This window comes from Octopus sinensis, linkage group LG13, assembly GCF_006345805.1.
Source record: "Octopus sinensis linkage group LG13, ASM634580v1, whole genome shotgun sequence".
Classification (NCBI taxonomy): Eukaryota; Metazoa; Mollusca; class Cephalopoda; order Octopoda; family Octopodidae; genus Octopus; species Octopus sinensis.
In genome coordinates, this window is record NC_043009.1 from 55,858,042 (window position 1) to 55,871,079 (window position 13,038).

The following is a 13,038-nucleotide window of genomic DNA, read 5'->3' on the forward strand; positions in this document are numbered from 1 at the left end:
TGACATTGTAAGCGAAAGGTATCAAGTGAAAAGTACCAAGAAGCTTAAATAAATAAATTAAAAAGAAAATGGAAAAATCATTGCTTACTGTGTGTTCTGAAGGATTCAAACATTGCAAAGCATTGCAGAAGTCGTTTGCAATAAAACCTGGCGAACAGATTCCCCAGCGCATTGTTTCTCTGTTTGAAATATACTTGAAAAATAAACTTGTAGTTGGTGGCTGCTCTATCTATAATAAATAATTAGGTCTATTGCAAACTTCTTTTATACAGGTCGTCTACCTCATTCAATCATTATCATTATCTCCTTTTTCTGTCGTGTGCTTAAATTAGAACTCAATATTATCATTTAACTATCATAGTCCTGTTATCAGGAATGCCGACAGTTCTGTTAAAGATAGAAATGGTACATAAAAAGAATGTTAAATATCAGCAATGGACAAAATAATGGAAACACCTTAAACATCATAATTTTAAAATATCTGTAAAACCGTCGAAAGCTTGTTTATCTTTATGTTTTTTGATTTATTAGTAGTGTTGCTAAATATGTTTTGCTAAAATTGCTGTTTCTTTTCAGATATCATCAGTAAAAGGTAATTAAAATTCATTAAAATGATACGTCTATCGGACTTTCAAATAGGTCAAATTGTTGGTGCTCGTATGGTATATCAAGAAGTAATGTCTCGAAAGTAATGACAGCCTTTGAGAAAGAGGGAAAAACCTCCTAGTCGAAACAAAACTCCCGGTAGAAAAACAGAAATTTCAGATATGGAACGTCGGACTCTTACGCGAATTGTTAGAAAGGATCACGAACGTACAGCTCCTAAAATGACTGTAGAGATTTATGATCACTTCGAGAACCCAGTTTCCACAAAAGCTGCTCGTCAGGAGTTGCACTAAGCAGGATTTCACAGGAGGGCTGCAATCAGAAAAGCACTAATTTCAAAAACAAACTTTGCAAAGGGTTTAGAGTGGAGTAAAAAATATCTACAGAATTGGTCTCTAGAGAAGTGGAAGAATGTTATTTTCACGGACGAGTCATCTTTTACCTTATTCCCGACAACCGGCCGAGTATACGTGTAGAGACAGCCAAAAGAAGCATTTGACGCAGACTGCCTTCTTCCAGCTGCTAAATCATGGAGGAGGATCTTTGATGATCTGGTGGGCTATATCTTGGAAGTCCGCTGGCCCAATGGTCTCCCTTCATAGCGGAATTAATAGTCAAGATTATTTAAGCATTTTATCTGATCAAATTCATCCTACGGTTGCGGAACTGTTTCCGGAGGGAAACACAAAGTTTTACAATGATGATGCATCAATTCACACAGCTACAGTTCCGAAAATATAATCGTCCACGTAACACACACACACACACACACACACACACACACACACACACACACACACACACACACACACATACATATATATATATATATATATATATATATATCTGTAGGTATGTACATATATGTATGTATATATGCATATATTTATATATCATTTATATTATTATATGATCGAACGCCACACATCCTTTTCCAAGTAAGTTTTATCTTAATAATTGCGATGCGCACTCTTCTCCTCTAACTTCTATCTGTTCTCTGTCTATCTCCCACTCTTGATCTTCCTTCTTTCTGTTTTTCTCTCCCGCCCTTTCCATATTCTTCTCCTCTCCCCTTCACCGTTCCCTCTCTCTCTCATTCCTCCTCCTTGACTCTCTCGTCGCTGACACGTGACGAAAAGCGATCTGTCTTTCTTGCTTCTTCTTACTTCGTAAAGAGAAGACGTGCTTTTAACTGTCTCTTCTCATAGCTCGTCTTTCTAGCGTCCATAATTTTTCACATCGTCTTTGCTTAACAGCCCTCACCGTTTGTTTTTACTGTTTTGTTGTCAAAGTCCTGTTTTTGTTACCACTTTCAACTTCCGTAAAAAATCACAAATTTTATTTAATTTGCTTTGCGGGAAGGATTGTTTCAACGAAGTCGCGTATTGTCCTTACATTCGAACCGCGGAGTACAGAGAGAATATATATATATATATATATATATATATATATATGAAGCATCAACTTTTGCGTGCTCATATGGATCAGACATATTTTGTACAGCCGTATGCTCTTCCGATCGCTAACCCTTACTTCTTTCCAAGTAAGGTCATATTTCATGATAGCCAAAGATCACGTGAACGATTGAATACAAAGAACACATCTTGCATGAAAGTGACACTCTCATACAATTGTTGCAGATGTCAGGACAACGAGGAAATAAAACAGAAACACACATACACACACACACACACACACACGTATAGATATATGTATATACATATGATACATTGCTTTCGCTTTCCGTCTACCATATCCACTCGTAAGTTTTTTGTCACCACCAGGCTATAGTAGACGACACATGAGGTCTCACGCTGTTAAACATGACCTCTCCGTAAATATTTGTCTGGTTGTTTAGCTGTTGGACAGCATCGAAACATATTCGCCAGTGAGAATAGCAAAACGTGTTGCTAAACATGACCTAAATACATGCAGATATGTATGTACTAATTTTTTATCTTCGCGACAAATTTGACAATAATCTTTGCAGCATTTAAACATGTGTTTGACGGCTGTATATAATACATACAACTAGAGCTATTGTAAGTGACTACTTTTCACGGTGCTGCTTTTATTGAGGATTACTATGGTGAAGAGCATCATTATTCAAGAGACACGTTATATATGTGTAGGTAAAATAAGCTGTTTGTATAATGAAAAAATAAAAGCTGCAGTCGGGTTACAGGTTTTCCCACGAACTTATCACGAACTTAAAATACACATCTGAGTTTAGTAGTGACGAGGGAATGTCTGTGACAGAATCTAGAGCAAATATTAAAGAGGATAATTTAGAAAAAAAGCAGCGTTCTTATGTTTATCTTGCCTACGTTTACAAATTTTCACACACACACACACACACACGGGGCCTACGAAGGTAATGTAGTCAGTTGAGAAACATTTTCAAGAGAGTTAGTAAACAAAGCTGATCTGTAGGGGTTGTGGTTATGGCGGCGTTGGGTAAGGGTTAAAATTAAATAAATATATAAATAAAAAGAGGGTAATATTTTGATTTAAAGATTGATATTAGTGAAGTGAAGAAAGAGTGAAAGAGAGAGGGAGGGAAGGAGAAACCGAAACAGAGAGATAGGGAGAGGACATGAGAGAGAGAGAGAGAGATTAGCGAGAAAGAGTTACAGAATGGAGGGGACAGAATGAACAGAATCTTGGGAAAGGGTTGTAGAATGGACTATCAACATGTTTTTGTCCCATTTCTCCTGTTCAACTAAACCTTCCAGACTTCGTTGTCACCGGAGTGACTAACTCGTTGAGTCGTCACCGACTGTGACTAACTGATTTTTGTTTGGGGTGTGCTTGCTTTTATAACTATCCAGAAGGATAGATATATCATTGAGAACAATAGATTTTTGTTTGGGGTGTGCTTGCTTTTATAACTATCTAGAAGGATAGATATATCATTGAGAACAATAGATTTTGTTGGTGGCCTTGTTATCTCTATTCTAACTTTTGGTGACGTAGAAGAGGTTAGAAAGGGTCAAGTGGTGAAGACATTATTTCGGCCTAGCTAAAGGCATCTAGAAAATGTAAAACTGCTGTCACAGAAGAAACATTGTTCCACCATGGGAGAAGTTCTGTTGCAGCGTTAATTTAAATTTGGCTATGGTGGATCGAATCCACTTCATGCTTGCAAGATCCACTACATATGTTTTCCACATATTTTCAACTCATAATTTTGCCACGTGGTGTATACTGAATCTACAGTATTTTTGCCCCTTTTATTTATATATATATATATATATATATATATATATATATAGAGAGAGAGAGAGAGAGAGAGAGCGAGAGAGAGAGAAATATTATATATACACATACACATACACATATACATGCACACATACATACACATATACATACACATACACATATACATATACATATACATACACAGGCAGACACATAGATAGATATATACATACATACATACATACATACATACATACATACATACATACATACATACATAGAGAGATACATAGACAGCCAGCCAGCCAGCCAGCCAGCCAGCCAGCCAGCAAGACAGACAGACAGACAGACAAATAAATGGAGTTAAACGCAGGTGTTATTCAAATTCTTTTACTTCCGAAATATGTTTCGAAGACTACTCTGGTATTATTCCAGAGGGAATAAAATGGTGTAAAACAATCTTCTCATCAGGGAAAGAAAGAAACCAAGCACATCAATAAGACATTTTAACAGAATGTGATGACTGTGTATATGATGAAGGGAACGCTATCGAGTTCTTTTAAAAAACCGTTAGTAGATATAACGTCAAAGGTAGTTTATAGAAAGTGGAGGAGAAAGAAATTAGCAGAAAAATAATAGTAGAGAGATATAGAGCGATAGGTGAATTTGAAAATAAAGCTCAAAGGCATGGAAGTAGATATATTTAGTGAAAGGGAAATGTAAGAAGACAGTCAAAGGTCAAGTTTTATAGAATGGTAGAAATCACTTATTGGAACTAAAATTATGTTTCTGCCAATATTTGCAACGATAAACGCGTTCTATAAACGTGTTTTCAAGGGGATTCTTTTAGAATAGGATAAAAAACATTTCAGTATTACAAAGCGAACAAAAAGATTTACCTTTGTCATACGGTAAAGAAATAGAGAGAATATTCCATTCCAAATCAAATTGTTTATGATCTTTTAGATCCCATATTAATTTAATAAACCCAACATTGTTACGTTTATTGATATGCCTAAATGTTGAGTAATGATTAGATATTCTTTTGGACAACTGAGATGAAGAACTACCTATTTAAAAAAAGACGTCAGACCCGGAAGTAATTTTACATTGATAATGTAAGGTTTTCCTAACACAAAAAATCCTTCACAAATCATCTCTTCGGATAATAATAAGTTGTTAAATACAAATCCACTTAATGAAAATATTAACTATAATTTTGTTAACACTAGCCATTCTTTAAATAATAACAACAGCGGGGTTATTGCTTCTGAAGTTGACTCCTATCGTATACGTATTCTTCGCAGTAATTCTAACACAAGACACCGTTTATCGATGTAAAATTACTTTTGGGTCTATAAACACTGGAATGCTGAGATACAAAATGCTGAGATACAAAATCAAATGAAAAGACAGAAAAAAAGAAAGCTGCATCCATGTGGCGTATCTGTCCTATGGTTCCAGAGTCAATTATTTCTCTTAGAGCTTTATAAGCTGGGAAGAAGTTGGACCACAAAGCCTAAGGAGAAAGCATTTATGTTGAAAAAAAGAAAGAATGTTTAAAGTGAGGAATAAGAATGAAAGAAAGGAACTTATGTATAAAAAGATACAAGCGAATGTTGAAAGAAATATTATAAAAGACCAGCTTATTTCTGTTATTTTTCATCATGTTATTCTGTGTTGCGATCTTTAATATTATACCACTACGTTCCTCACCTCTGTTTCTATTAAGTTTTCACAGATAAGGTACATTACTAAGCGTATAATTTACAAATAAAGCACATTATGGATCCTCTTTATAAGGGCTGATGTATATTCAATGAACAGCAACGTGCCAAAATGCACAATTTTAGAGTTAAGAGACATACCTCCATGAAAAATAATTTCTTTGACTTTGCAAGTTCAGTCATTTCTTCTGTCTGCTTCGTATTACAAGCACAGGTTTTCTCACATAGAACAGGTTTACCATTGTTCAGTATAAGAATGGAAAGAGGATGATGGAAAATGTTGACCGTTGAAAGGTACACAAGATCTATGAGTAAAACGAAATTATATTAGTTTTCTTTGCTATCAAAGTAATGCGTTTGTGTAATTCAAGTGTGTTATATAGAATTAATTGTTTAATATTTACACTTGTCTATCTTGCGTGTGCGTGTATAAGATGGGGTGCTCAAAATTTGTTGGATTTGAGTAAAAATAAAAAATACAGGAGAATCAGTTAATTATGATTTTATTCAACATATCCTTCTCTCAAATTCACACACGTATTGCAGCGGACCGTCAGTTTTTCTAAGTTCTGTAAAAGAAATCGGAAGGTTGGGCCTCCATCCAAGCCATTCGTGACAACCTTAAAACCAGTAACTTTTCAGCACCCCTTCGTATGTACGCATATATTTGTGAGTGAACAATTAATTTCTTTAACTTTACGCGAATGGTTGTCATATCTATTCCAATTCTATTATCATTAGAATCATTATTGTTCACGTTGATAATGCTTTTTATCGTCTTATTGAAATTTTCATGTTTATTTCTCTTATTTGGAAGGAGGTGAACACAGCTATCCGGATTCTCTTTGATCCAGTGTCATCTCGTTCATGTGTTACAACATGAACGAGTTGAACTTATCACGAACTATACATTTCTTGGTCTATTACTTGTCATACAGTACAAGACATTATGGTAACAGTTGTTAAAATTGAGTTTGTATAAGACCAAAATGAAATGAAATAAATTAAAAGACCTACAATGTTTACAAAATAACATACAAAATTTACAATTGGATTTAGGCTAAATATTTTTCATACCTATGTTGGGATCTATGGCAAATTCTTCATAGCTGGTATACACATTTGGTATTTTAAATTCATCGGCTAGTTTCTTAGCTTTCTCTAAAGATTTGGATACCACTGCAGTTATCTAAATGAAAAGCAAAATAATGTCATGTGCAACTGAGTTTTATTGTGCAGTATATGTAATTGCAATGTTGATAGTTATATAATTTTAATGTTTGATGAATGCAAATAAATAAGACTTTCTTAATCGACTGTTAATAACTTCTTAGACATGAGGCAGGCGATTTTGAGATGAGGGTGGTAGTTGATTACATCGATCTTTGCACTTGATTGGTTGTGTAATTTATCGACTAGAAAAAGGATGAAATGCTAATTCGTCCTCAGCAAGATTTAAGCTCAGAACCGAAACAGCCGGAAGCAGTACCGCTAGGTATATTCTGTGACGTTCTAATGATTCTGCCAATTCAATTTTCTTAAAAGTAATTGCCTCTGACATAGCCAAAAGGTTTGAAATTTGGTGGAAGAAGAATAATGGAAAATATCAATCCCGCCCAGTACTACTTAACTGGTACTATATGTCACGGAACCCGGGGATGAAAGTCAATTTTTACCTCGTTATGATTTGAAAGAAAAAAATACCAAAACTGAAAGAAAAACACAAAAAAGAAAAGCAACAGATGCATCCTCACAACCGCTTGATCAACATCAAAAAGGAAACACGCAAGTACAGCAAACATACAAGAGTAACATATAAACCCACGCATAACCAGAAAGATACCACCACCAGTTAAATACACAACACCACCCACAACTACAGATAGCAACAAATCGCACGTGCCATCTTTGCTACATTCAAACATTTTTTATTGGAACATTCACTAGATAAAGCTTCTCTCTTTACTCTCACCTTCCTCTTCAAATGATATATGAAGGAGTTGATGAGAGATTTACCAGAGAGGAGAGTGTTTATCTCTAGACCTTTCAGATGCGTCCACCATACACGTTCTTTCGCCATAGCATTTCAAGAAAGGAGACGCGACAATATTTACGATAGACTCAGTTGATAAACTGACTCGTCCTACACGCAATAGCAGTCGTTTGATATAGATCCACAGATAGGAAATGGTTGGACACTGTACGAGTGCGTGCAGAACAGTTTCGTCGCTCTGACCGCATTTGGGGCAGGTCGGCTCCGTGTTTTTCGAGCCATGTCTGTAGAGCTTATACCGAACGTGTAGCGCTTTACGATAACACTGCCAGGCCAGGGAAGAATTCTGAAGTTGTCCATAGGTCCCGGAACAGGCGGGTCAGGTATTCCTCGTCGACGCCCAGGTTCGCACCGAGATCGTCGTCATACCACCCCTCCACTACTCCCTTATAGAATGCTTTGGTTGTGTTGCAGTCGCTCAAGGTTGACCCGGGACGGCATAGTTGCCCGAGAGCAACGCGGCACTCGTGGTACTATTCGCCCTTCCTCGGCCTGTTTTTGATCCACAACTACAGTTCGGTCATGGAGACGAGCTGCGGGAAAGCACGCCTCACAAACGGCGACCGCACCTGTCCACCGTCGTCTACGTAGAGCCAGAAATGTAGTCTCAGCGCGTGTCTGCGCATCATCAACTACGGCATGCCTAGCCCTCCTTTTGACGGGTGTTGGCAGCAAACGGATTGCCTGACCATCGGAACGCTTCCTTTCCACAAGAAGCGGAAGAGAATGCGTTCCAGTTTGGTAGGGTCGGGACAAGGCACGACGGTCAGGCGGTAGTAGATGATGGTCGCGATGTAAATGTTCGACACCTCCGCACGACCTTTTAGGGACAGCTTCCTCTCGGCCCATTGCCGGGCGAGAGTGGCCACTCTACTCGTTATCTCGTTCCAGTTCTTCTCCGTTTGGAGACAGACAGACAGGCAGACAGACAGATAGATAGATAGAAAAATAGATAGGCAGATAGAAAGATAGATGGATAGATAGATAGATAGATAGATAGATAGATAGATAGATAGATAGATAGATAGATAGATAGATAGATAGATAGATAGATGTTTGTGCGTGAGTGTATTTGTTACTTTTGTCTCTCTCATTAACTTTTTTTTTGATTTTATGGTGAAATGAAGAAAGAATGAAGGAGACATTATGGGGAAGAGATGAAACAAGGAAAAGGGAAAAGGACGATACGCTGTATGCTTTCCTAAATACTTTTTAAATTCCTTCTATCCATGTCTAACCCGTCCATTTCTGGCATTATAGAGTTTAGCGCTCTATATAGAATAGTTTTCGTCATAGGTTTGCCCCGGTTAAAGTTTGTAGTGGTAAATAATAAAGAAATTGTGAGAAATTTAAGAAGTTAAAAATGAATAAAATAAAGAGAGAAAAACGTGAAATGTTATTACTTACTTTGTGTTCTGAAGGATTCAGACATTGCAAAGCATTGAAGAAATCCGTTGCAATCATACCTGCCGAACAGAGTCCCCAGCGCATTTTCCCACCTTTTGAAATATGCTAAGAAAATGTTGGAAGTTTCTAATCCTCTTCTTTCGTTTTTTTTTTTTTTTAATTTATCTCTCCGTAAATGTTACACTTCTTTTGGCTGTTTAGCTACTTGATCTCCATGAAACATAAATGTAGCAAGAACTATTACTAGCTGAGAGAGAGAGAGAAAGACGGACAGACAGACAGGCTGACAGGCAGAGACACGCAGAGACAGACAGAGACAGACAGATACAGAGACAGTGAGAGAGAGAAAAAGGGGAGAATTTTGAGAGTGGGGAAAGAAGGAACAGAATTGTGAGGAGGAGGTGTCGAAAGCAGAATTAATATGCTTCAGTGAAACATGTGTGTAAATGCAGGCGAAATAGCATGATTAGAGAGAGGGGGGAGGGGAGATAGGGGAGTGGAGAATTACGAGAGTGGGAGAAAGAAGGAACAGAATCGCAAATGGTGTCGAAAGGAGAATCAACATGCTTTTGTGAAACGTAGATAAAGTCAGACGAAATAGCATAATTAACATTCTTAGCCACAGAATTCGAAATATCAAAAAGCGATAAAGTTGTTCTACACTTATCAAAAAAAAAAACATGACCCTTATAGATATGTACAAAATATACATTTGTTAATTTTTTTTTCTTCCACGATAAACCCACTGAACTGATTTCCCGCTGCATTGTCTCACTTTTTGAAATACCCAAACGAAATAAATGTTTTGAAAGCCTTGTACTTTTAAAAGGAAATAATTTCTTTTCAGAAATGGAGTACTTATCACTTTAAAGGCCTCTACTTAATCATATCCTGTGATAATTTTAATCCGCTACATATTCTATCGTTCAGTTAGTGGAATTGCTTAGTCATAGAACGTAAAAAAAGACAGCAAAAGCAACACCAGTTTTTAGGTTGATAAACACGGTCACGAAGAAATATAAGATTGGCTTCAGTTTTGGTCAACCTGAAACTGTAGAAGACACTTAGGTATTTGCCTAAGGTACTGGGCCGATATGTTGACACCAGAAATATGTAGTTGTGAAGCAAGCCCATTAACTACACACCATTATCTACGTTTAAGTATGATTATTCACATAATGAGCGGTGTAATATACATTTCATACTAAATTCTACACTTGGCTAAGAAATTTCTCCAAGTAGAGGTAAGAAATTATGTCATATCTCCATCTTACCAACAACTACAATGTGGATGTATACGATTCACTGTGTCCCCGTCGAATCACGTTATTCTTCCTATCACTGCCTTTGTTACTCATCTTTATCACCGTCTCTTACTTGGCACTTCAAGTTGGTAACCTTAATAACTATCACACTGTCTTCTTCTCTTCTGCCACTTTCTCACTGCCATTCGGGTTATGGACGAGTCAGTTTATCAACTGAGTCTATCGTAAATATTGTCGCGCCTCCTTCTATGAAACGGGAAGGAAGAGCCATTTTCATCGTACTTGTCGCTATGGCGAAAGAATGTGTATGGTAGACGCGTCTGAAAGGTCTAGAGATAAACACTATCCTCTCTGGTGAATCTCTCATCAACTCTTTCAAGTATCTCTTGAAGAGGAAGGTGAGAGCAGAGAGGGAAATTTTGTCTAGTGAATGTTTCAATAAAAAATGGGTGAATGTAGCAAGGATGGTACGTGTGAAAGACGGAGCCACCTTGAGCATAATCCTATAAACCAGAAAAAGAAAGGAAAAAAGAGTCACTTACTGTAATGTGCTTTTTGCATGACACTATTGCCCGAGGTTACCGTGGTCTTTTCCGTAGGCTTTTCTTTCCATGGATGAACCTAATCTGTTTCCACTTTTACAGTACGACATTTATTTGATACACGATCCCTATTGATCGGCCTTTTTTTGTTTCTTCCTTCTTTCCACGATGCCTTTTGATCGAATTTCTACCCTACCACCACCACCACCAGTTTTGCTCTTCCCCAAAAAGAAAAGCTCTACTTTGTATTTTGTCCCGTCTGTGTTCAGCCCTGTGTGGCCAATAAAGAAACATATCTATCGACCTACCTACCTATTTATCCACCTACCTATCCATCCACCTACCTAATTATCCACCTACCTATCTATCTACATATCTATCTTTCGACATATCTATCTACATATTTTGTAATAGGATAGAATAGTGCGAGAAGAGGAGGTAAAAGAATAAGAGAGAGAAAAAAGAAAGAGTAAAAAGATCTATAGGGTAAGTACTTTTACTGCACCAGATTTTAAGTGTTTTATGTCTAAATGTAGCTTATCACCAGTCAAACATAATTCAGTAAACTAGTGGAGGCGAGAATTCATTTATCAAAGGTTTATTACTTTACGCACATCAGGGCTTAAGTCGCCAGTTATTTCTGTTTAGTTCATTCAGATTCGTTTCACACTCACTGTTGACAGTCTTTTGTTTTTGCTTCTCCTCCCGGAAGTCCCTTTTTTCCTGCTGGTCAACTCCCTATCTAACCCGCAGCGAAGTTTCTGTCGACAGTTCGTCTGTCACGAATTCTACTCTACATAGCTCCCTCCCCGCCAGAACTGTTGACTGTCATTGGAAACGGGAAGGCGTTTTAATTGTTCTGCCCATGCGTGTGGTTACTCGATTCTTTGGTGACTGTTCCTTGTCGAGGGCCACTTGAATGGGGCTGCCACTATCGAGATGGGCCGGTTTCAATCTAACGATGGAGACTGTCTTGTCGTCCACCAATTAGGAGTTGGAATGCTTTATCTCCCGGATGTATGACTTGATATGGACCATCGTAGGGTGACTGGAAGGGTTTTCGTCGTGTGTCATGTGGAACGAACACAAAGTTAGCCGTGCGGGGGTCATTCGGTACCGATGATCTGGGTGTACCGTGTGTCGACATGGGAACAGGGTTCAACCGGCCCACGCTGTCTCTCAGCTGAGCGAGATACCTTTTGACATCCGGCTCTGACTTCGTATTTGGAAGGCACTGTAAGGGGAGCGCCGTAAACCATTTCCGCGGAAGAAGTGTTGAAATTTTCTTTTGGGTCGGTGCGGATTCCCAGCATCACTCATGGGAGTTGGTCAATCCAATTTGGTCCGTTAAGTCTGGTTGTCATAGATTCCTTCAGGCGACGGTGAAATCTCTCCACTAATCCGTTGGCCAGTGGGAGGTAGGATGTTGTGTAGTTCATCGTGATTCCAAAAAGGTCACACACGTCATTCCACAGCTTTGAGATGAGCTGTGGACCACCCCAATCGGATGAGATGCTATCTGGGACACCGAAACAGGCGACACAGTTTGCGATTAAGGCTCGGCTGACTTCTTGTATTTCCGAGCTGCAGAGAGGGATAGCTTCGGGCCAACGGGTGTAGTTGTTTACAAAGGTCAATAGATACGAGCGAGCCTGTGAAGGAGGTCGGGGCCGACAAGGTCGATGTTAACATGGCTGAATCGGGCCTGAGTTGGTTCATAGTTGCCGAGGGATGCTTTGGTGTGTTAATGGACCTTGGCTTGTTGACAGGGGATGCAGGACCTGGTCCAATCCCCGATTCGCTTGGCCATACCGTGCCAGATAAATTTGCTTGACAGGCTTTAGTATCTGGGTAGGAAAGTCCGTGAATGATGTCGAAAACTTTCTTGCGCCAGACTGATGGGACGATCGGTCGTGGCTTCTCAGTGGATACGTCACAAAGTAAGGTTGTGCTGGTACAGGTACTTTATTGTATCAACACCAAAAGAACGAAAGGCAAAGTTGACCTTAGAACGTAAAGCTTCTCGCATGCGACAATTGATGTTTTCCGCCCATGCAAGTCCGTATAAAGAGTGGATTCGTGATTCATGTGTTAGTTTGATAAATGCAACGTTCGAACCTCTCAGATTTTGAAACACATATGTAATCTAAGAGCCAAATATAAAAATATATTTAGTCATATGTAGTTGTCCAACCAAATGCTGGTTGTTGAACATGAATGAAAAGATGGGTAAGATA

General features: G+C 38.3%; 1 protein-coding gene across 2 annotated transcripts; it reads right to left on the reverse strand.

Moving 5' to 3' along the window:
• Positions 1-683: 683 nt before the first annotated feature.
• On the reverse strand, positions 684-9,273 carry LOC115218304 (trans-1,2-dihydrobenzene-1,2-diol dehydrogenase). Of its 2 annotated transcripts, none has more exons than XM_029788054.2 (4): positions 8,995-9,273; positions 6,612-6,723; positions 5,676-5,839; positions 684-918 (listed from the first exon to the last, which is right to left on the reverse strand). In XM_029788054.2, exons 1-4 carry the CDS (start codon positions 9,076-9,078, stop codon positions 823-825), a joined length of 456 nt encoding a protein of 151 aa, XP_029643914.1. In that variant the 5' UTR covers positions 9,079-9,273; the 3' UTR covers positions 684-822. The 2 variants fall into 2 exon arrangements, with proteins under 2 accessions (XP_029643914.1, XP_036364284.1); XM_036508391.1 differs by lacking the exon at positions 684-918 and adding an exon at positions 5,094-5,326 and having other exon boundaries at positions 8,995-9,246.
• Positions 9,274-13,038: the final 3,765 nt, after the last annotated feature.

What these genes read in the sequence shown, in the direction of transcription:
- LOC115218304 (XM_036508391.1), bottom strand. Translation starts at nt 9,078, where the DNA reads ATGCGCTGGGGACTCTGTTCGGCAGGTATGATTGCAACGGATTTCTTC. An exon ending in TGAATCCTTCAGAACACAAA is followed by an intron (nt 6,724 to 8,994) that starts GTAAGTAATAAC and finishes CTTTTCATTTAG; the next exon opens with ATAACTGCAGTGGTATCCAA. An exon ending in AGAAATTATTTTTCATGGAG is followed by an intron (nt 5,327 to 5,675) that starts GTATGTCTCTTA and finishes CTTTCTCCTTAG; the next exon opens with GCTTTGTGGTCCAACTTCTT.